At 40.3% G+C, this 22,855-nt stretch overlaps 1 protein-coding gene across 1 annotated transcript; it reads right to left on the reverse strand.

The window, feature by feature from the left end:
- Positions 1–259: 259 nt before the first annotated feature.
- On the reverse strand, positions 260–20,671 carry LOC117511806 (charged multivesicular body protein 4b). The gene is made up of 5 exons (XM_034171720.1): positions 20,339–20,671; positions 6,070–6,247; positions 5,747–5,861; positions 1,630–1,756; positions 260–1,485 (listed from the first exon to the last, which is right to left on the reverse strand). Exons 1-5 carry the CDS (start codon positions 20,523–20,525, stop codon positions 1,421–1,423), a joined length of 672 nt encoding a protein of 223 aa, XP_034027611.1. The 5' UTR covers positions 20,526–20,671; the 3' UTR covers positions 260–1,420.
- Between the last annotated feature and the right edge of the window lie 2,184 nt (positions 20,672–22,855).

The raw sequence follows: 22,855 nt of genomic DNA on the forward strand, positions 1-22,855 counted from the left end.
CCTGTGTGCATTTGTAAGAAATTCCAGAACCCAAGAATGTCTTTGGTATGACTAATATTCAAAACTCAAAATCATTTGATTTAAAATGATGGAAAATAGAAAAACCAAACAAATTCTGACATTTATGAATCTGGATCAGGGCAATGTTTTGACATATTGACTTAATAAGAGCAGTTCAAATAGCTGCTGATTGATTAATTGATTAAAAGCATTTCATACACTCAGCACCCGTGATATAATTTTTAAAAAGTGACAAGCAGAGAATTGAAATCTTTAATGACGTTGCAAATAATACTCTCATCTTGGATAAATAAAACATAGAAATGCCAACATGCGCGTCCATTTGTACTTGTGTTATTTAATTTCTATGTAAAAAATGTACAGCATGAGTTTGAAGAAAAAAAACTAAAGGAATTAATTCTTCCGAAACAATGCCATAGACTGACGGCAATATTTTATAACCCGCCATTGTCTCCTGGATGCATTTAACAAGTAGTGACAATTGTTTATTATTCATTTTTTTACATCATTGGAAACAAAAACCATTACAAGGACTTAAAGCAGGATGCAGGTGTTGACAAAACATCTTTCTTGCTCCTGCTGTGCGTTGCGATGTCATGTTTTTGCATGCTTCATACAACCTGAAGAGAACCTCTCAGTGATGGCAGAAATATAGAAGTGGGTGAGACACATTTCGGATATTTACACCAAATAACGAGTACCACCGGTGAGGATGTTTCGGGAGGAGTCACTGAAAAATGGCATTGGGAGGAAAAGGACAAATTACATCATGGTCTGGTAAGTAAAATAAAACAGAGGTTCGTAGCTCAAAGTTTCTTCACCCAGCACACGCTCAGCTGTTTTCCTCTTTTCAAGAGGAATTAACAAACATGGAGGGCAAAGGACTGTCATTTCCTGTCAAAAACATAAAAAGGAAGAAAAACAGCCAGCGAGCAAAACGCCATAAACACACGAGACAAAAATGAATTTTAGGGAAGAGGCGCTCGTGAAGTTTTCTTTTCCCACGAAAAAAAACTTCAGAGCAGAGATCAAAAGTCAAAAACACAGGGTGGGGGTGGTTGCTGGCTTAGCCCCGCCCACTACATGACCCACTAAGTGCTCATTTTGTGTTACATTAGAGAGTAAAAACACAAAGTGACATCACTGAGACGCACCGATGGTGTTTGAATCGTGTGGGTGCTTGTTTTCAGTGAGCACACAAGGGCATCTGAACAGTGAGTCGTGGAACGGGAAAGAGGAAAATAAGACTACAGCATTTTTTTTTATTTTGTAGTGTTAAGTGAAGAAGACGTTCAGCTCTCTTCAGACACACAACAGTCAGACACAACATCCTGGCAGTCCATTCATCTCCGCTGCTCCTTTCTGCCGTTACGCACGTGTGATGTGGCTGCAGACGCCATTACATGGCCTCCATCGCCCAGCGCTGCAGGTCCTCCATGTCGTCCTCGTCCTCCTCTTTCTTGGCTGTAAGGGGTGAAAAGAAAAATAATAAATCAGGAAGCAGTGAGACGGCGCTGTTAAATGTTACACGTTATAGCCAGCGGCAGCATTTGGTCCTCACACTTTATGACCCAGGATCAGAGCCTGGGATCCTCAGAACGTTCTTACCGGGTCTGGAGGGCAGCGGGGCAGAAGGCACATTGGGGAGGGGAACATTCTCTGTTCCTCCGATCTCCAGCAGGTTTTTGTCGAGCTCCTCCTGTTCCAGCTCATCCAACTCTGCCAGCAGCTCATCCTGAGGGAGAGAAAAAGGACACAGCAAACACCAGAGAAGATGAACAATCTGAGGTCACATCTGCGAGCTTATTTGATCAATGATTTGTGTTTGTGCTTTTCTTCCAGACAACAGTCTAAATGTAACACTCAGAATCGGTTCTTGATCTTAAACCAAGCCTTCTGTTATTTTAAAGTCTCTCAGAAGTTGAATGTAAGCCTGAGATTAAAAATGGTCTGGTTCCTATTTTGGGCCTCCGTGACTCAAACAGCTCAGCGTTCAATAACTTCAAATCAGCTGACTGAGAATTTGAGGAAGGAGGTTTTTATTCTTGTTGTGAAATTGTTCCGGTGTGTTCGCTAACCATCACATATGACCTGAATTAAATTTGAATGCAGCCATTCAAGACTCCAGCCTGTTTGAGAGCTTTTGGCATCATCGTGCCTCAGAAACGTCTCGGCACGATTGTTTTGAATCATGGATCTGGCTCACAAAGTCATTGTCAGCTCCCGACAGCATGCTTTAATAGATAAGAATTCTGAATGACATACACAAATGAAAATCTGGTCAGTGCAATGTCAGCTGGGTGTCAGCTAAGTGACTGGCCACTGGTCCAGTTCACTCACGCTGCTGATTGACATAAAGTGAGGAGCCGTTAGCAAGCGCCAACAGTCTGTTCTGCAACAAATCTCAAGTATATTTATTTAAGAAACCAAGAGGGCAGAAAATTCCTGGTTAGTTTCCAGAAACATTCTCAGGGTTTCTCCAACTTAAGGAAAAGAGATTTTAGACTTTTTAAAGATCTTATTAATGCCAGTTGGAATGAAATTTAAGACCAACATTAGAATAATGGTCCATTATTTTGAAGTAGTTGAAAATGTCTCTGCTCTAAGTGTTCTGGCAATAAACAAGAGATATCTTGGTTCCACCAAATTTCTCTGGGTGGTGTTACGAAGCTTTCACTGAATTATTAACAAATAGATATTGGCATTTACAGTGGTGGGAAGTTAACTTTTTTGTTAGTGGATTGGCTTTTCATCTAACGTTGAAAACCATCAGCGGACCAATTAGCTTGTGCTAATTTTAGTTCCGCTGACTTTTAGTCTACTAACATTTTTTTTGCTGGCATAGTGAGTAAAGCCAAACAGTCAAAAATGTTTATAAACCCTAAAATCATACATGTTGGTTCCTGTCTGTTACATGTTTTGCAGTAGTCAGACAGCTATAAGGAACTAAGCTGAACTCTACCCAAGCAGAAGGGGCCAGACTGCTTGGAAAAAAAGTCATTTACATTCAACATACAGTGCCCCAGACTGTGGCAGAACACATGTAAAGCAAAGCAGTTTTGCCTTATGGTTTTGATTTATAAACCAAATTAATTCTGGACAGTTTAATTAATATCAACTCTGTCAAGATTACAAAGCGAAAATATCATACATATCTTTTAGTTTTAAAGTAATGTGCTAATTCTGAAGGTTTGATCATTAACAGCAATAGATGCCAAAAGGCATTATGGGAAAATGTGACTCATCACTGGCTGGTTGGTTTATTTATTTGTAAAAACCAACACACAAGTTAGTTTACAAATAAATGTGTATTTGTAAATATGTCATTTTTTTCATTTGCAAAAACAGGCTTTTGCAAAACTGAAAATTCTGTTTGTTAAGTGTGATTCAGCGTCACAAATGGCAACCGTGTGTTAGTTGGTTAGTATTATTCACACTGCCATCCAGATGGCAGTGTTCTATGCATTTTGTTATTTTGCTATTTGTTGCACTGAATCACACTTAAACAGAATTTTCATTACACGTCAGTACTGTTCCATGTTAAAAGTAAATGACACTTCCTTACAGCAGAGTCCACACACTGACTCGTTGTTTTTGTGATCGCCTTTGATTCTACTCAGAAGCGTCAGCAGTGCTTAAATTCAAAACTGGCTTGCCAGTAGCTGACTGGAGTCAATACTAAGTTATCAGCTAGCGGCTAGCTGTAGCTTCCACTAAATTATTTAGCAGTTTATTGGTTTGGCGTTATAAAAGTTAACTTTTCAGTTAGCGGATTAGTGGTTATCGAAGCTAACTTTGTGGTTAGCTGTGCCCACAACTGGCCATTTATTTCAATATTTTATTTCAACATGTCAGAGTAAACGTGAAAAAATCCTAATACCAATGCTTCAGCATTTTTAAGACTTTTGAAAGACTGATTTAAGACATTTTAATACCAAATAAGGCCTTTTTAGATGAACATATTCAATACAGCAGGAGCCCTACTTTCCAGAAACCTTCTCTGGGAAGTTAAGCTCTGGAATTTTGGAAATTGTGAGAATTTTTTGATCAATTTGCAATACTGGAGGCTCTTGGCAAAATTCTACTATACATGCATTAATGGTAAATGTCCACCAGGTGGAAATATTGCTCCATTTCAAGAACTTTGGGACGCAACAACCACCACCACCTGTTACTTTCCCATGGAACACTTTCCATGGGAATGAACTGGAAATTCGGGGTAATTTGTACAAACGTATCATATATAAACATAAAGCTTTTGTTATGTCATAAGCAGACATTAAGGCAAGCATTTCTCAATATAATTTTTTAATGACATTTTTGAGTTTAAGTGGTCTCAATAGCCCTGATGTGTGCATGTGATTGAGGGATGCACAGTGGAGAGGAGAAATCCAACTGAATTTGTATTAAATCTGGTTGTTTTAACTGAGATTATGCTGCAAGACTTTTTCCCAACTATGTTCATGTTACCCGTTATATTTTGCATATTTCCGTTACTTCTCATGGGAAATTTTAAACTTTGGAAATTACTGAAATTTTGCAACTCTATATTTATTCTAGGTAAATGGGTTGAGACAGCACTTCCAAGCTTTATATCATGAAACCGGACACACAATATGTCTGACAGATGTTCATTCAATCATTACTCTTTCAAGCTATCTTAAAGCGAGTGCTCCGAGAAATTTGTGTGGATTTCACAGCAGGCCAAAATGGATTGAAATGGGCACCGACATGGACCTGGAGTGGTATCAAATACTTCTTTCATAAAATTTCTACAAATTAATAACAATGCAATGCTCTATAAATAATATCTGGATTACTAAAGGCGCAGTGACACAAGCATGACTTTGATTCACGCACTAGGACGGCCATCGTTGTGATGACCCCACCCACTGTGATCACATCTGAACGCCGTTCTTTGTTCTACCACCTGCCACTTGCTCTGCGCTGGACAGAGGAGGTTTCAGCTGGTGCCGCTCGCAAGCGCGTGCCTAACGAGCTGGATAAAGCATTTTCAGCTGTCTAAAAAGGTAATTATTTGTCATGTTTACATTGTCATGACTTGGTAAAACAGTTGTGTGTTCTTTCCTTCTTGTGTGCAGCTGTTAAGGTATGTATATAACAGATTTACCTTCTTGTTATAATCCTTCAGACGAGCTGCGCTCTGATGCGATCCGCTGGCGTCACCACTCGCTCTGTTTACTTCTTTATTCCACTTGACGAGCTGCACGTCATGTTGGCGATTAGATTGTGCCACGTAGCACAACATTTGTGTGTAAAAGATTTTTTGAGCATTTTGAAATTCTCTGTGTGCAATAGCACGCGCTGGCGCCCCTCTCATGTTCAGTCTGCACCAGTTAAAGACGAGTTTACACAGGTCAAAGTCATGCTTGTGTCACTGCACCTTAATAAAGATATAAAATTAATTCTGTCTTGTTGTTACTCGTATGTGTTCAAAATTTTAATTTACTACAAAAAATGAATATTACTACTACTAATAATAATAATCATTCTTCATGACTGCAGCTATATGGTGGTAACATCCAGTATAACATTTGAGGGCCGAGTTTGTGAAGGGTGTATAATCTCAGACCGACAAGATGAATTTTACATCAATCTCAGAATAATCCCAGAAAAAAAATAAAAAATAAAAATAAAAAAATGCAGGAATTACAAAGAATCTGGATAAATCCAAGTATGTACAAGCCTGAAAAGCATCACTGACCTCATCAAATTCCTCTCCAAAACCGACAGGCTTGGAGATGGCGTCGGAGATTTCCTGGGCCAGCTCCTGCTGCTCTGTAATGTCCTGCATCAGGTCGTCCACCTTTTCAATGTCCCTGAAACAACAATCTCCGTAAAACCACTTGTTGAGGTCATAATTCCAGAGAGTGGAGATAATAGACAGGAAACAACATGCAAGTGTAAATTCTTTTTCACCCATCTTAAAAACAACCCAGACACAATTCAGCAACTAAAGTCAGACGCCGTCATGTTTAAGGTTTGTGGAACGTGATCCTGGTCTATGAGGTGATTTCCTCCCCTTACATGTTTTCGTGGGCGGCCTTCATAGCCTTGGCGGCATAGCCCATGTTCTTTAGTACTTCAGTGTTAGTGTTGGCATTCTCCAAAGCCTCCCTCTGGAACTCAATGGTGGACAGCGTGCCATCAATCTGGGCAAGCTGTTTCTCATATCGCTTCTTTCGTTTCAATGCCTGCAGAGCCGCTGCAGAGAAAAACAAAAGGAAAAGTTACGGTAGATCGGGAATTAATGCGGTGTAGAAAGCTTGCACTGTGCACAATTTCTCCAATCACAGTCACGTAGGTCTATTACTTCTTCTGGGTTGTCTGGGTGCTTCTGTGGCTTTTCTCACTCGTCTCCTTGTACAGTCACTCAGTTTTTGAGAACTGTCTACTCCATGCAGATTTACCACAGAGTGCCACACTGTTTGTATTTCAGCGTAATTAATGTAAAGAAAAGTCCAAGATATATTCAGTGGCAGTTTTATCATCAGAGAGCCTCGTCCACGACTACCACAAAAGACTCCAAGCTGTCATTGATCTTAAAGGGGGCAATACACAGTATTAAGAAGAAGGGTATCTAAACTTTTGATCAGGTAGTTTCTGGTGTCATTATGATTTAAAAAGAGTAAACAGTTGTTTGACAATAAATGGATTGATCTGACCACTAACCATGAGTGGGGGGGGGGGGGGGGGGGGGGGGGGAAGGTTTTGTGTTATCATTCATATTCTCTGAAAAATTGCCAATAAACCAAAAATTCTGCCAGAATATGGAAACTTTTGAGCACAACTGTAACACATGCAGAACAGAGGACGCACTCTAACCACAAGTGGTGATACTTTTGTATGCGCTTCATGCATCTAGGTGTGTTACCACATCCCAAACAGGGAATGTGCTCAGTATCTATATTATAATACCCAAGTGGCCTCTGTGTACGTGTGTATGTGCGTGTGTATGGCTTCGATCATGATCACTGTGAAACTGGGAAGAGCTGACATTTGCTGTTTGGTATACTTTGTATTTTGGGTTAAGGATAAACACTGTGAAAACAGAAAGTTGATAAGACAATATTTTTTGTTTAATTTGCAATTTTATCTAACCAGTAATGAACAATGAACTTGTGCAGCAATGCATCATGGGAGTTTGGGTTTTAAATGCTGTTATTGTGGTTCATGTTAGTTTAACAGTGTTGTTAGTGTTACTAATTTATTGTGTTTTTGTAGTTCAATCGGTTTAGTGAGTTTAGTTAGTGAGTTATGTTGCTGTTACCATGAGTGACTTAAGTGTCATGCTCCCAGTACCATAAGTGAAAAGTGTAGTGGCTTTAATGTCTTCCACCACCATCTCTGTTTGTGTGTCAAATTAAAAGCACCTGCTTACAGCAGAATGCAGAAAAGACAAAAAGCTCTGCGTGTGTGCGTGCAATTTTGAGCACACACAAACTCTGGAGAGCTGACCTTTGCCGTTTGGTATGTTTATGTATTTTGGGTTAAGGATGAACACCACCAAAATGGAACATTGAGAAGACTAATATTTTTCAAGAAGCTACATATATTAGCTAAAAACACTGAACGATGACCACTGATATGTACATTCTGACCCACATGTCATTCCAGCAAAGGGCCTTAAATCATCCAGATATTAAAAGCGTGAGTGCAAGCGTTCTTTTACTTAGTATGTTCAATGTAAGTACATAATATTATTGTAAATACATAAAAAAAAATGCATGCATGACGCAAGAAAGTGAAAACACTTATTTCTGTTGTGGTCCATTTAAAAATCAAATGACAAAATAGAAGTAAAAATAAAACAACAACAATAATAATAATAATAATAATAGTAACAATAATAGTGTTTATATATGATAACAAGAACCTAAACAATTTAGAAATAAATACATTAAGACAACAAATTAACATTAAAAAAATTACATAATTAACAGGAAATAAAAGGGTTGAGTTCTTCTTTTAAAAACTGCTGAGGTCTAAGGTTCTAGAAACATTCTGGAATTACACACTATTCTAACTCATTACAGAAACTTTGCACAATTTATAACCACCCTTGAAAAACATCAGCTACCTATTTTATAAACACTACTCAATCTAGAGCCCGTGGATCCCCACAGGCATCATGGTAGTGGTGAATTATGTCCATTACATGTTGAATGTTCACCACAGGGGCCACAGCCTGCTAAGATCTGTCCCATCTGCATATACTCAGAGCGACTGAAAGCTCTGGCATGCAACAAAACGTAGCTAAATTTAAAGAGTACCTAAAAGCCCCACCTGCTGGCTGAATTGTGGACAGATTTTTTTTTTTTTTTAAATCCTGCACACTGAGGCACAATCATATCATGAGATGCAAGAACAACAAAGAAACAAAGTTACTAACTGGACACAGTTTAAGCAACGGCATTTATTTAACCATGTTCAATTACCTCAGCTAAGATCATGTTGAATTCATTATTTATTTATTAGCAGAATTGAAAACCCACAAATGTATGCATTTATTTATTTACTTTTTAAATCAAGGAGTTTTCTTTGGAAACAGGAAACAAGTGAATACAGTCCATCTTGATCCTTAATGACTCTTACCCTGATTGCACTCAGGTGGCAATTAATGACTCATTTCATGTCAGTTAATCCAACAACTGTTTTGAAGGTGAATGGCTCTGGCTTTTGTTTCAGAGCCATTTGTTTATTTTCTCCCAAAATGGAAAATTGCCTTGCTTCATAACCATATGATGTCATCGTCTTTATCTGTGTGGGAAGATGACGTTGGAGAAGGGGAGGATTAAGTAAATTTTGCTGGTGATTCAAATGCAACATGTTTCTAATTATCTCAAAAAGTGTGAGGTATGATTCTTCTTTTACATCATACATCAATATCTTTGTCTTATGATGTCACAAATTCAGGATTCTGAGAGCAGACAACAGAACGGAGTTATGCACTCAGTGATCTTTGAATTCAATACCGTAATCATTTCAGCTATGAATCTCATGTAATCTATATCTGAAATACACAGACATCTGCAACATTAATCAGCTTATGTAATCAAATCAAATCAATTTTATTTATATAGCGCCAAATCACAACAAACAGTTGCCCCAAGGCGCCTTATATTGTAAGGCAAGGCCATACAATAATTACGGAAAAACCCCAACGGTCAAAACGACCCCCTGTGAGCAAGCACTTGGCGACAGTGGGAAGGAAAAACTCCCTTTTAACAGGAAGAAACCTCCAGCAGAACCAGGCTCAGGGAGGGGCAGTCTTCTGCTGGGACTGGTTGGGGCTGAGGGAGAGAACCAGGAAAAAGACATGCTGTGGAGGGGAGCAGAGATCAATCACTAATGATTAAATGCAGAGTGGTGCATACAGAGCAAAAAGAGAAAGAAACACTCAGTGCATCATGGGAACCCCCCAGCAGTCTAAGTCTATAGCTGCATAACTAAGGGATGGTTCAGGGTCACCTGATCCAGCCCTAACTATAAGCTTTAGCAAAAAGGAAAGTTTTAAGCCTAATCTTAAAAGTAGAGAGGGTGTCTGTCTCCCTGATCTGAAGTGGTCCCTAAGATAAGATGGGACCTGATTATTCAAAACCTTATAAGTAAGAAGAAGAATTTTAAATTCTATTCTAGAATTAACAGGAAGCCAATGAAGAGAGGCCAATATGGGTGAGATATGCTCTCTCCTTCTAGTCCCCGTCAGTACTCTAGCTGCAGCATTTTGAATTAACTGAAGGCTTTTCAGGGAACTTTTAGGACAACCTGATAATAATGAATTACAATAGTCCAGCCTAGAGGAAATAAATGCATGAATTAGTTTTTCAGCATCACTCTGAGACAAGACCTTTCTAATTTTAGAGATATTGCGCAAATGCAAAAAAGCAGTCCTACATATTTGTTTAATATGCACATTGAATGACATATCCTGATCAAAAATGACTCCAAGATTTCTCACAGTATTACTAGAGGTCAGGGTAATGCCATCCAGAGTAAGGATCTGGTTAGACACCATGTTTCTAAGATTAGTGGGGCCAAGTACAATAACTTCAGTTTTATCTGAGTTTAAAAGCAGGAAAATAGAGGTCATCCATGTCTTTATGTCTGTAAGACAATCCTGCAGTTTAGCTAACTGGTGTGTGTCCTCTGGCTTCATGGATAGATAAAGCTGGGTATCATCTGCGTAACAATGAAAATTTAAGCAATGCCGTCTAATAATACTGCCTAAGGGAAACATGTATAAAGTGAATAAAATTGGTCCTAGCACAGAACCTTGTGGAACTCCATAATTAACCGTAGTCTGTGATGAAGATTCCCCATTTACATGAACAAACTGTAATCTATTAGATAAATATGATTCAAACCACCGCAGCGCAGTGCCTTTAATACCTATGGCATGCTCTAATCTCTGTAATAAAATTTTATGGTCAACAGTATCAAAAACAGCACTGAGGTCTAACAGAACAAGCACAGAGATGAGTCCACTGTCTGAGGCCATAAGAAGATCATTTGTAATCTTCACTAATGCTGTTTCTGTACTATGATGAATTCTAAAACCTGACTGAAACTCTTCAAATAGACCATTCCTCTGCAGATGATCAGTTAGCTGTTTTACAACTACCCTTTCAAGAATTTTTGAGAGAAAAGGAAGGTTGGAGATTGGCCTATAATTAGCTAAGATAGCTGGGTCAAGTGATGGCTTTTTAAGTAATGGTTTAATTACTGCCACCTTAAAAGCCTGTGGTACATAGCCAACTAATAAAGATAGATTGATCATATTTAAGATCGAAGCATTAATTAATGGTAGGGCTTCCTTGAGCAGCCTGGTAGGAATGGGGTCTAATAGACATGTTGATGGTTTGGAGGAAGTAACTAATGAAAATAACTCAGACAGAACAATTGGAGAGAAAGAGTCTAACCAAATACCGGCATCACTGAAAGCAGCCAAACATAACAATACGTCTTTGGAATGGTTATGAGTAATTTTTTCTCTAATAGTTCAAATTTTATTAGCAAAGAAAGTCATGAAGTCATTACTAGTTAAAGTTAAAGGAATACTCGGCTCAATAGAGCTCTGACTCTTTGTCAGCCTGGCTACAGTGCTGAAAAGAAACCTGGAGTTGTTCTTATTTTCTTCAATTAGTGATGAGTAGAAAGATGTCCTAGCTTTACGGAGGGCTTTTTTATAGAGCAACAGACTCTTTTTCCAGGCTAAGTGAAGATCTTCTAAATTAGTGAGACGCCATTTCCTCTCCAACTTACGGGTTATCTGCTTTAAGCTGCGAGTTTGTGAGTTATACCATGGAGTCAGGCACTTCTGATTTAAAGCTCTCTTTTTCAGAGGAGCTACAGCATCCAAAGTTGTCTTCAATGAGGATGTAAAACTATTGACGAGATACTCTATCTCACTTACAGAGTTTAGGTAGCTACTCTGCACTGTGTTGGTATATGGCATTAGAGAACATAAAGAAGGAATCATATCCTTAAACCTAGTTACAGCGCTTTCTGAAAGACTTCTAGTGTAATGAAACTTATTCCCCACTGCTGGGTAGTCCATCAGAGTAAATGTAAATGTTACTAAGAAATGATCAGACAGAAAGGAGTTTTCAGGGAATACTGTTAAGTCTTCAATTTCCATACCATAAGTCAGAACAAGATCTAAGATATGATTAAAGTGGTGGGTGGACTCATTTACATTTTGAGCAAAGCCAATTGAGTCTAATAATAGATTAAATGCAGTGTTGAGGCTGTCATGTCATTCTCAACATCTGTGTGGATGTTAAAATCGCCCACTATAATTATCTTATCTGAGCTAAGCACTAAGTCAGACAAAAGGTCTGAAAATTCACAGAGAAACAAACAGTAACGACCAGGTGGACGACAGATAATAACAAATAAAACTGGTTTTTGGGACTTCCAATTTGGATGGACAAGACTAAGAGTCAAGCTTTCAAATGAATTAAAGCTCTGTCTGGGTTTTTGATTAATTAATAAGCTAGAATGGAAGATTGCTGCTAATCCTCCACCTCGGCCCGTGCTATGAGCATTCTGGCAGTTAGTGTGACTCGGGGGTGTTGACTCATTTAAACTAACATATTCATCCTGCTGTAACCAGGTTTCTGTAAGGCAGAATAAATCAATATGTTGATCAATTATTATATCATTTACTAACAGGGACTTAGAAGAGAGAGACCTAATGTTTAATAGACAACATTTAACTGTTTTAGTCTGTGGTGCAGTTGAAGGTGCTATATTTTTTCTTTTGGAATTTTTATGCTTAAATAGATTTTTACTGGTTATTGGTGGTCTGGGAGCAGGCACCGTCTCTACGGGGATGGGGTAATGAGGGGATGGCAGGGGGAGAGAAGCTGCAGAGAGGTGTGTAAGACTACAACTCTGCTTCTTGGTCCCAACCCTGGATAGTCACGGTTTGGAGGATTTAAGAAAATTGGCCAGATTTCTAGAAATGAGAGCTGCTCCATCCAAAGTGGGATGGATGCCGTCTCTCCTAACAAGACCAGGTTTTCCCCAGAAGCTTTGCCAATTATCTATGAAGCCCACCTCATTTTTTGGACACCACTCAGACAGCCAACAATTCAAGGAGAACATGCGGCTAAACATGTCACTCCTGGTCCGATTGGGGAGGGGCCCAGAGAAAACTACAGAGTCCGACATTGTTTTTTCAAAGTTACACACCGATTCAATGTTAATTTTAGTGACCTCCGATTGGCGTAACCGGGTGTCATTACTGCCGACGTGAATTACAATCTTACCAAATTTACGCTTAGCCTTAGCCAGCAGTTTCAAATTTCCTTCAATGTCGCCTGCTCTGGCCCCCGGAAGACAACTGACTATGGTTGCTGGTGTTGCTAACTTCACATTTCTCAAAACAGAGTCGGCAATAACCAGAGTTTGATCCTCGGCGGGTGTGTCGCCGAGTGGGGAAAACGGTTAGAAATGTGAACGGGTTGGCGGTGTACACGGGACTTCTGTTTAGGGCTACGCTTCCTCCTCACAGTCACCCAGTCGGCCTGCTTTCCCGGCTGCTCGGGATCTGCTGGAAGGGAACTAACGGCGGCTAAGCTACCTTGGTCCGCACCGACTACAGGGGCCTGGCTAGCTGTAGGGTTTTCCAAGGTGCGGAGCCGAGTCTCCAATTCGCCCACCCTGGCCTCCAAAGCTACGAATAAGCTACACTTATTACAAGTACCATTACTGCTAAAGGAGGCCGAGGAATAACTAAACATTTCACACCCAGAGCAGAAAAGTGCAGGAGAGACAGGAGAAGCCACCATGCTAAATCGGCTAAGAGCTAGTAGCTGCGCTAAGCTAGCGGATTCCTAAAAACACACAAAGTGAATAATGTGTAAATAATTTAGAGGTGATTCAGCAGAGGGAGTGCTTTAGTTAAGGCACATGAAGATTACACTGTGAAACAAATCGTTATCTAGGTAACTAGATCAATCTAACTGCGCAGATTAAACAGCTAACAGATACAGCAAAACACTGCTGTGCTCCGGAACAGGAAGTGATATAATACCGCAGTGAGAGCCAACCCAACCAAAAGCCCAAATATTACTGAGCGTTAATAAATAAGTGAATCACATGTTCCTCTGTTTGTTTTGCTGCGATTCCAGTAGACGTCAGTCTAGCTTTCAAGCATCAGTCGGCATCACACTTCATGTTCTTGTCGCAGCGCTTTCTTCTGACCAAACTCGATAGACTACAACCTAATAAACCATGGAAGGACTTCTTTTAAAGTCTAAATAAACGTATGAGAGCTTCATGGGACTGAAACTTGGCAAGTGTGAAATAGAAATTTAAAGAGGAGCTAATGAAGTCACATGATGACGGTTTCAACCTGGTCAAGTGTGAGACGTAGTACAGGAATGAGTCACTGTCAGTGATTGTGGAAACAGAGAAATAAGAACTTCTGCTCAGTGTAATCAGGATCAACATGTTGCAGCAGCTTGTAATTAAACTGTGAGATTTCAGTCTGTGAGGGAGCAGGCTGGGTCATGGTGCATGCAATATAATAAAGCTGCATGGCTAGAAATATTCATTTCCAACCACACTGTGGTGTTTGAAAGCTCTGTAGAAACACACAGCAAAAATGTGTTCCAAGAACAAAAACAAACGTAGAAAAAATTATAGGAAATACTTTCTAATTCCCTTCAGTTCTAAAGCCAGTCTCCCATTGCAGATTTCTGACACCTGATCGGCTACATCTGCAGACAGAGCAGAAACCCCAATCAGGCCGTCAGGGTTCAGTGCAAGGCCCCTTAGACAGACAAGAACCATCTCTCCATTCAGCGTAATTCCAGACTCCTTTTTCCTTTACAGACAGAAATACAGACAAACGAGGGTGATCACAAATCCCTGAAGTGTCATCTGATCATTAAGACTTGTGACGGTCATGTTTTCAGACCTGTCTCAGATGGGATTTGTGCTTGTGTGTGAGCATAATAACTTGAGAATGGTTAAAGTTTTGAGCATCAAACTTTACAGGTCTTGCACCCCGTGTTGCACATTTGAAATGGGAACTCAAAATGTACGAGGGCTGTCCATAAAGTATAGGTCCTTTTCATTTTTTTCAAAAACTATATGGATTTCATTCATATGTTTTTACGTCAGACATGCTTGAACCCTCGTACGCATGCGTGAGTTTTTCCACGCCTGTCGGTGACGTCATTCGCCTGTGAGCACTCCTTGTGGGAGGAGTCGTCCAGCCCCTCGTCGGAATTCCTTTGTCTGAGAAGTTGTTGAGAGACTGGCGCTTTGTTTGATCAAAATTTTTTCTAAACCTGTGAGACACATCGAAGTGGACACGGTTCGAAAAATTAAGCTGGTTTTCTGTGAAAATTTTAACGGCTGATGAGAGATTTTGAGGTGATACTGTCGCTTTAAGGACTTCCCACGGAGCGAGACGTCGTGCAGCACTCCCAGGCACCGTCGTCAGCCTGTTTCAAGCTGAAAACCTCCACATTTCAGGCTCTATTGATCCAGGACGTCGTGAGAGAACAGAGAAGTTTCAGAAGAAGTCGGTTTCAGCATTTTATCTGGATATTCCACTGTTAAAGGAGATTTTTTTAATGAAAGACGTGCGGACAGGTCCGCGCATCAGGACGCAGCCGGCGCGGTGCGGCGGCACAGGAAAAACAAAAAAAACATGACTTGTTTTTAAGTGATAACTGTTCATTTTGATGGAGTACTTGGATGAAGTAACTAATGAAAATAACTCAGACAGAACAATCTGAGAGAAAGAGTCTAACCAAATACCGGCATCACTGAAAGCAGCCAAAGATAACGATACGTGTTTGGGATGGTTATGAGTAATTTTTTCTCTAATACACTCAACAAAAATATAAACGCAACACTTTTGGTTTTGCTCCCATTTTGTACGAGATGAACTCAAAGATCTAAAACTTTTTCCACATACACAATATCACCATTTCCCTCAAATATTGTTCACAAACCAGTCTAAATCTGTGATAGTGAGCACTTCTCCTTTGCTGAGATAATCCATCCCACCTCACAGGTGGGCCATACCAAGATGCTGATTAGACACCATGATTAGTGCACAGGTGTGCCTTAGACTGTCCACAATAAAAGGCCACTCTGAAAGGTGCAGTTTTGTTTTATTGGGGGGGGATACCAGTCAGTATCTGGTGTGACCACCATTTGCCTCATGCAGTGCAACACATCTCCTTCACATAGAGTTGATCAGGTTGTCAATTGTGGCCTGTGTAATGTTGGTCCACTCCTCTTCAATGGCTGTGCGAAGTTGCTGGATATTGGCAGGAACTGGTACACACTGTCATATACGCCGGTCCAGAGCATCCCAAACATGCTCAATGGGTGACATGTCCGGTGAGTATGCCGGCCATGCAAGAACTGGGACATTTTCAGCTTCCAAGAATTGTGTACAGATCCTTGCAACATGGGGCCGTGCATTATCCTGCTGCAACATGAGGTGATGTTCTTGGAAGTATGGCACAACAATGGGCCTCAGGATCTCGTCACGGTATCTCTGTGCATTCAAAACGCCATTAATAACATGCACCTGTGTTCTTCGTCCATAACAGACGCCTGCCCATACCATAACCCCACCGCCACCATGGGCCACTCGATCCACAACACTGACATCAGAAAACCGCTCACCCACACGACGCCACACACGCTGTCTGCCATCTGCCCTGGACAGTGTGAACCGGGATTCATCCGTGAAGAGAACACCTCTCCAACGTGTCAAACGCCAGCGAATGTGAGCATTTGCCCACTCAAGTCGGTTATGACGACGAACTGGAGTCAGGTCAAGACCCCGATGAGGACGACGAGCATGCAGATGAGCTTCCCTGAGACGGTTTCTGACAGTTTGTGCAGAAATTCTTTGGTTATGCAAACCGATTGTTTCAGCAGCTGTCCGAGTAGCTGGTCTCAGACGATCTTGGAGGTGAACATGCTGGATGTGGAGGTCCTGGGCTGGTGTGGTTACACGTGGTCTGCGGTTGTGAGGCTGGTTGGATGTACTGCCAAATTCTCTGAAACGCCTTTGGAGACGGCTTATGGTAGAGAAATGAACATTCAATACACGAGCAACAGCTCTGGTTGACATTCCTGCTGTCAGCATGCCAATTGCACGCTCCCTCAAATCTTGCGACATCTGTGGCATTGTGCTGTGTGATAAAACTGCACCTTTCAGAGTGGCCTTTTATTGTGGACAGTCTAAGGCACACCTGTGCACTAATCATGGTGTCTAATCAGCATCTTGATATGGCACACCTGTGAGGTGGGATGGATTATCTCAGCAAAGGAGAAGTGCTCACTATCACAGATTTAGACTGGTTTGTGAACAATATTTGAGGGAAATGGTGATATTGTGTATGTGGAAAAAGTTTTAGATCTTTGAGTTCATCTCGTACAAAATTGGAGCAAAACCAAAAGTGTTGCGTTTATATTTTTGTTGAGTGTATTAGAGAAAAAATTACTCATAACCATCCCAAACACGTATCGTTATCTTTGGCTGCTTTCAGTGATGCCGGTATTTGGTTAGACTCTTTCTCTCAGATTGTTCTGTCTGAGTTATTTTCATTAGTTATTTCATCCAAGTACTCCATCAAAATGAACAGTTATCACTTAAAAACAAGTCATCATAACACAACATCACACTTACTTCATCATAGTACAGAAACAGCATTAGTGAAGGTTACAAATGATCTTCTTATGGCCTCGGACAGTGGACTCATCTCTGTGCTTGTTCTGTTAGACCTCAGTGCTGGTTTTGATACTGTTGACCATAAAATTTTATTACAGAGATTAGAGCATGCCATAGGTATTAAAGGCACTGCGCTGCGGTGGTTTGAATCATATTTATCTAATAGATTACAATTTGTTCATGTAAATGGGGAATCTTCATCACAGACTAAGGTTAATTATGGAGTTCCACAAGGTTCTGTGCTAGGACCAATTTTATTCACTTTATACATGCTTCCCTTAGGCAGTATTATTAGACGGCATTGCTTAAATTTTCATTGTTACGCAGATGATACCCAACTTTATCTATCCATGAAGCCAGAGGACACACACCAATTAGCTAAACTGCAGGATTGTCTTACAGACATAAAGACATGGATGACCTCTAATTTCCTGCTTTTAAACTCAGATAAAACTGAAGTTATTGTACTTGGCCCCACAAATCTTAGAAACATGGTGTCTAACCAGATCCTTACTCTGGATGGCATTACCCTGACCTCTAGTAATACTGTGAGAAATCTTGGAGACATTTTTGCTCAGGATAGGTCATTCAAAGCGCATATTAAATATGTAGGACTGCTTTTTTGCATTTACGCAATATCTCTAAAATTAGAAAGGTCTTGTCTCAGAGTGATGCTGAAAAACTAATTCATGCATTTATTTCCTCTAGGCTGGACTATTGTAATTCATTATTATCAGGTTGTCCTAAAAGTTCTCTGAAAAGCCTTCAGTTAATTCAAAATGCTGCAGCTAGAGTACTAACGGGGACTAGAAGGAGAGAGCATATCTCACCCATATTGGCCTCTCTTCATTGGCTTCCTGTTAATTCTAGAATAGAATTTAAAATTCTTCTTCTTACTTATAAGGTTTTGAATAATCAGGTCCCATCTTATCTTAGGGACCTCATAGTACCATATCACCCCAATAGAGCGCTTCGCTCTCAGACTGCAGGCTTACTTGTAGTTCCTAGGGTTTGTAAGAGTAGAATGGGAGGCAGAGCCTTCAGCTTTCAGGCTCCTCTCCTGTGGAACCAGCTCCCAATTCGGATCAGGGAGACTGACACCCTCTCTACTTTTAAGATTAGGCTTAAAACTTTCCTTTTTGCTAAAGCTTATAGTTAGGGCTGGATCAGGTGACCCTGAACCATCCCTTAGTTATGCTGCTATAGACTTAGACTGCTGGGGGGTTCCCATGATGCACTGAGTGTTTCTTTCTCTTTTTGCTCTGTATGCACCACTCTGCATTTAATCATTAGTGATTGATCTCTGCTCCCAATCACAGCATGTCTTTTTCCTGGTTCTCTCCCTCAGCCCCAACCAGTCCCAGCAGAAGACTGCCCCTCCCTGAGCCTGGTTCTGCTGGAGGTTTCTTCCTGTTACAAGGGAGTTTTTCCTTCCCACTGTTGCCAAGTGCTTGCTCACAGGGGGTCGTTTTGACCGTTGGGGTTTTTACGTAATTATTGTATGGCCTTGCCTTACAATATAAAGCGCCTTGGGGCAACTGTTTGTTGTGATTTGGCGCTATATAAATAAAATTGATTGATTGATTATCGCGGCACGACGACACGAAAAAGTTCAGATTTTTCAACTTGGGGAGGAGGGCAACGCGATGTGACGCGACGCAATATCGCGCCACAAACGTGCAAAACGCTCAAAATCGCTTCAGTCATGTCGCGCTGCACGGTTTGGCGCCAAAACGCGTCCTTACATAACGATTACATGGCAACCTGTGGCTGCAGTCGCTCGCGTCGCGCCCGGTGTGAACGCGGAGAACGTAACTCCTGGGATAAACGAGGGACCACTGTACATCATGAATTTGTACTCTATCCGGATTTGGTGTGACTAGTGTTAGGCCTACAATACATGCCCAGTTTATTTTCGGTGTGGCGCACAGCGTTGTTCGCAAGCCCCCCCCCCCTTTTTTTTTCTGCACCGGAGCCACCCATCCTCTGCGCTCCGGTACCTACCACTTTACAAATTAAGCACTGGTTGGAGGTGTTTAAAACCAGTACAAAATGAAACAATATCTGACTTTAACCAGACGATCCATGATGTAGAACATCTGGGTTCTGGGTTGCATTTTCACTAAAGATGAATTTGTGCTTCTTTCTGCTTGCATGCAGAAATGTTATATATGTATATACAATATTTTTCTCACCCGTATGTTTTATTAATATTTTTGTAAGTTTTCTATAAAACGATAAACACATTCAAAGTATTTTAGTACAAAATTTATGTAATTATTTCTTAGAACATTATTCATTTGCCCACAGAATGATACAGAAGTTCACTAATACATTTTTGAATTGGTCGTTCCTGAATGCTAACATCTGGATCCAAAATATGTTCTGGACCAAATTCAAAATAAAACTCATTATTTTCTAGGATATTATCCATCTGCTCACCAAATTTCATCATAGCTTTTGGAGTGAAATCTCAGTTCCAGAATTTATTCAGGATCACCTCCAAAATTTAATCATTTGGTTCATGGAACATAATCTACCTGCTCACCAAATGTCATTGAAATCCATTCATTACTTTTAAAGTTATCCTGCTAATAACCAAGTAAACAAACAGAGAGACCCTGGTGAAAACATTCCATCCTTGGTGCAGGCTATGATGACCATCAAGATACCATGGCAGTTAGATGTGAACTTGAGAATGAGCAATGCCTGGAAACATATTCCTGTAGACCAATCGATTAGGAAGTTGTACAAGGTGACACCACGCCTACTTTTGACACAGACAGCGAGCCTAACCTTTGACCTGACAGTTTTATTTTACACCTTCAAACCCTTGATTAGTAACTAGCATAAAAATACTGTCAGAACACATGTTTTGTTGCCAATACATGTCCTTAACCTCAATCTGTGACGATAATCAGTAATTAATAAAGCCACAGATTTTCGGTTGCGATTCTGAACGCGACGTCTCTGAAAGTTAGCTAACATGCTAACAGTTAGCTTTGGATTGTTGACGGCTGCTGTCTTTTTGATTAGAAACCGTTACGAACATCGAGAATGTACCTCCTTAGGTCTCACCTCTTTTGTTTTTCGTGCCGTTTCTTTTGGCGATCTGCAGCTCCTGTTCGATCTTCTTCTCTAAAAATTCCTGTTTCTTCGTTAGCATCTCCTCTGTCTCTCGGAGTTTCTGAATCGCCTCCTGCGGGCTCGCCCCCTTTCCTCCTTTTCCTCCGCTGCTCCCGAATAATTTAGCGAACACCGACATATCTGCGCTGTTACAGTGCGGTAACTATAAATGAAACCGCAGAATAAATCACACAATTAACTGTATATAAAGCGACTCTTCACCCTCGTCTGGGAGGCTTGTTGATGTTTCACACTTCCTGGATAAGGCCCTATGACGTCATGAAACCCGAGCGTTTGTGGGCGCGTCAAGTGTCAATGCTGCCCCCTATCGGACACTTGCAGCGTTTTTATGCTTGACAAATAAATGAATAATTTCAGAATTCATTTATTGTGTAAAGTAAAAAAAAAATGTATAAAAATACAATAAAAGCACACATCATTTGTCGTAAAAAGTATCATAGTAAAACTAATAAATATCACAGTGAATGAATAAAAAATAATTATTTTGTAAAAGTTGTACTGTAGCTTGTGAAAAAACATTTCATTCAATCACTGCTGTCAGAACTGTAATTTTTAAGAATTTAAGTATTATTCTGACAAAACCTGACAATCATCATTCTAATGTAAGAAAAATAAGTTCTTAGAAATTTAGAAAGTTGTAATTATATGTATAAAATCTGAATTTTGCAAGAAAGTTCATATTATAAGAAAATAACATGCTGTTTCCAGAATAAAAGTGTACAGTGAATGATTAAGTTGAATGTTTTGAGAAAAATTTTAGCATTTTGAAAAATTATTTTAAAAAGTGTACGTTTGATGAGTAAAGTTGCAATGAGAGGAGGAGAAAAATAAATGAGCTGAAGATGTATTGTTTTATGATAAACTTGTATTGTCAGAGAACTATTGAGAAAAAACATGATTTAATGAGAGAAGTTAATTATTTTATGATTTCAAAACTGTAATGCTTTTAGAAGTGTTACTCTGAGAAAAATCTTGTTTATGCTCACATAATCATAAGAAAATGAAAGGTTTTTAATATTTTTAGAAAGCCAGACTTGCGTGAATGTGATTAATTTAAGAAAAATGTTCATACAGGATTGAGAAATTTTTCAAATCAATTTCAATTTATTTTCATTTATATAGCACCAAATCACAACAAAGCTGCCTCAAGGCGATTCACACAAGTAAGGTCCTTTTTATAAAATAAAGTGTGTTTCCAGAATAAACAGAATAGAATAGATTCCAGATTCCAGAATAGAATCCTAACCCTAACACAGTGGTAGAACATCCAAAGGAGTTGCCTGCAGATGTTAAACGACCACAGCCTCCTCAGGAAGCACAGTCTGTTCTGCCCCTTCCTGTAGAGGTGGTTGGTGTGGGTTGTCCAGTCCAGTTTGCTGTCCAGCACAGCCTGAGGTACTTCTAGAAATCCACAGCCTCCACCCCAACTCCCTCAATCAGAACTGGTTGCGGTCTTGGTCTGGACTTCCCAAAGTCAATGACCAGCTCCTTTGTCTTTGAGGTGTTGAGCTGTAGATGGTTGGTGTGGCACCAAACAGTAAAGTCCCTCACTAGGCTCCTGTACTCCTCCTTTCTGTCATCCCTGATGCAGCCAACAATGGCTGTGCCATTTACGGACTTCTGGATGTGACACAGCTCAGAGTTGTAGCAGACGTCCGAGGTGTACAGGATGAAGAGAAGAGGGGCCAGCACCATGCCCTGGTGTGCTCTGGTGCTGCTGATCAGTGTCAGATGTGGTGTCCCTCACCTTATTGGTGAGGTAGCTGGAGATCCAAGTGACCAGGCAGGGGTCCATTCGCATCCTGTTCAGTCTGTCCTGAAGCATAAGGGGCTGGATGGTGTTGAAGTCACTTGAGAAGTCCAGGAAGAGAATCCTCAATGTGCCACTTCCCTTATCCATCTTAGTGCTGTTGATAAAGTGAATCATTGTATTCTACTTGATAGGCTGAAGAATCATTTTGGAAATACTGTGAATGTCCTTGCATGGTTGACATCTGACATAACCAGTCACTCTCAATGTGTCCTGTACAACAACACTATCTCTAAGAATTAATTTTGGAGACTTTATGTACTGGATTACGCACAAGATTACGCATCTGTCCACGTGGCCAGGTATCCCGCTGGGGGTCAACAAGGTGGCCTGGAGTTGCTTGTCTCTTAAGTGTGGGCGCACTTTCACCTGTTCCTCTCCCTGTCGTGGATTCGCAGCACTTAAAAGCAATGACTTCTCCTCTTTGCTCCTCCACCAACACCGCGCCTGCTGGACTCTCAGCCAAGTTCTGGACAATTGTACGAGACTGAGATTGAGAGGCTGAGATTAATAAGTGCAGATTTCTTCAGTAAGTAATATATGTGTATATTATTTACTGAAAAAATTTGCACATTATGATTTACATTTATGTTTACAAGGCTAAATGCTTAAATACTTTGTTCTGTGTTTACAAAGTT

Source organism: Thalassophryne amazonica, chromosome 6, assembly GCF_902500255.1.
Source record: "Thalassophryne amazonica chromosome 6, fThaAma1.1, whole genome shotgun sequence".
Classification (NCBI taxonomy): domain Eukaryota; kingdom Metazoa; phylum Chordata; class Actinopteri; order Batrachoidiformes; family Batrachoididae; genus Thalassophryne; species Thalassophryne amazonica.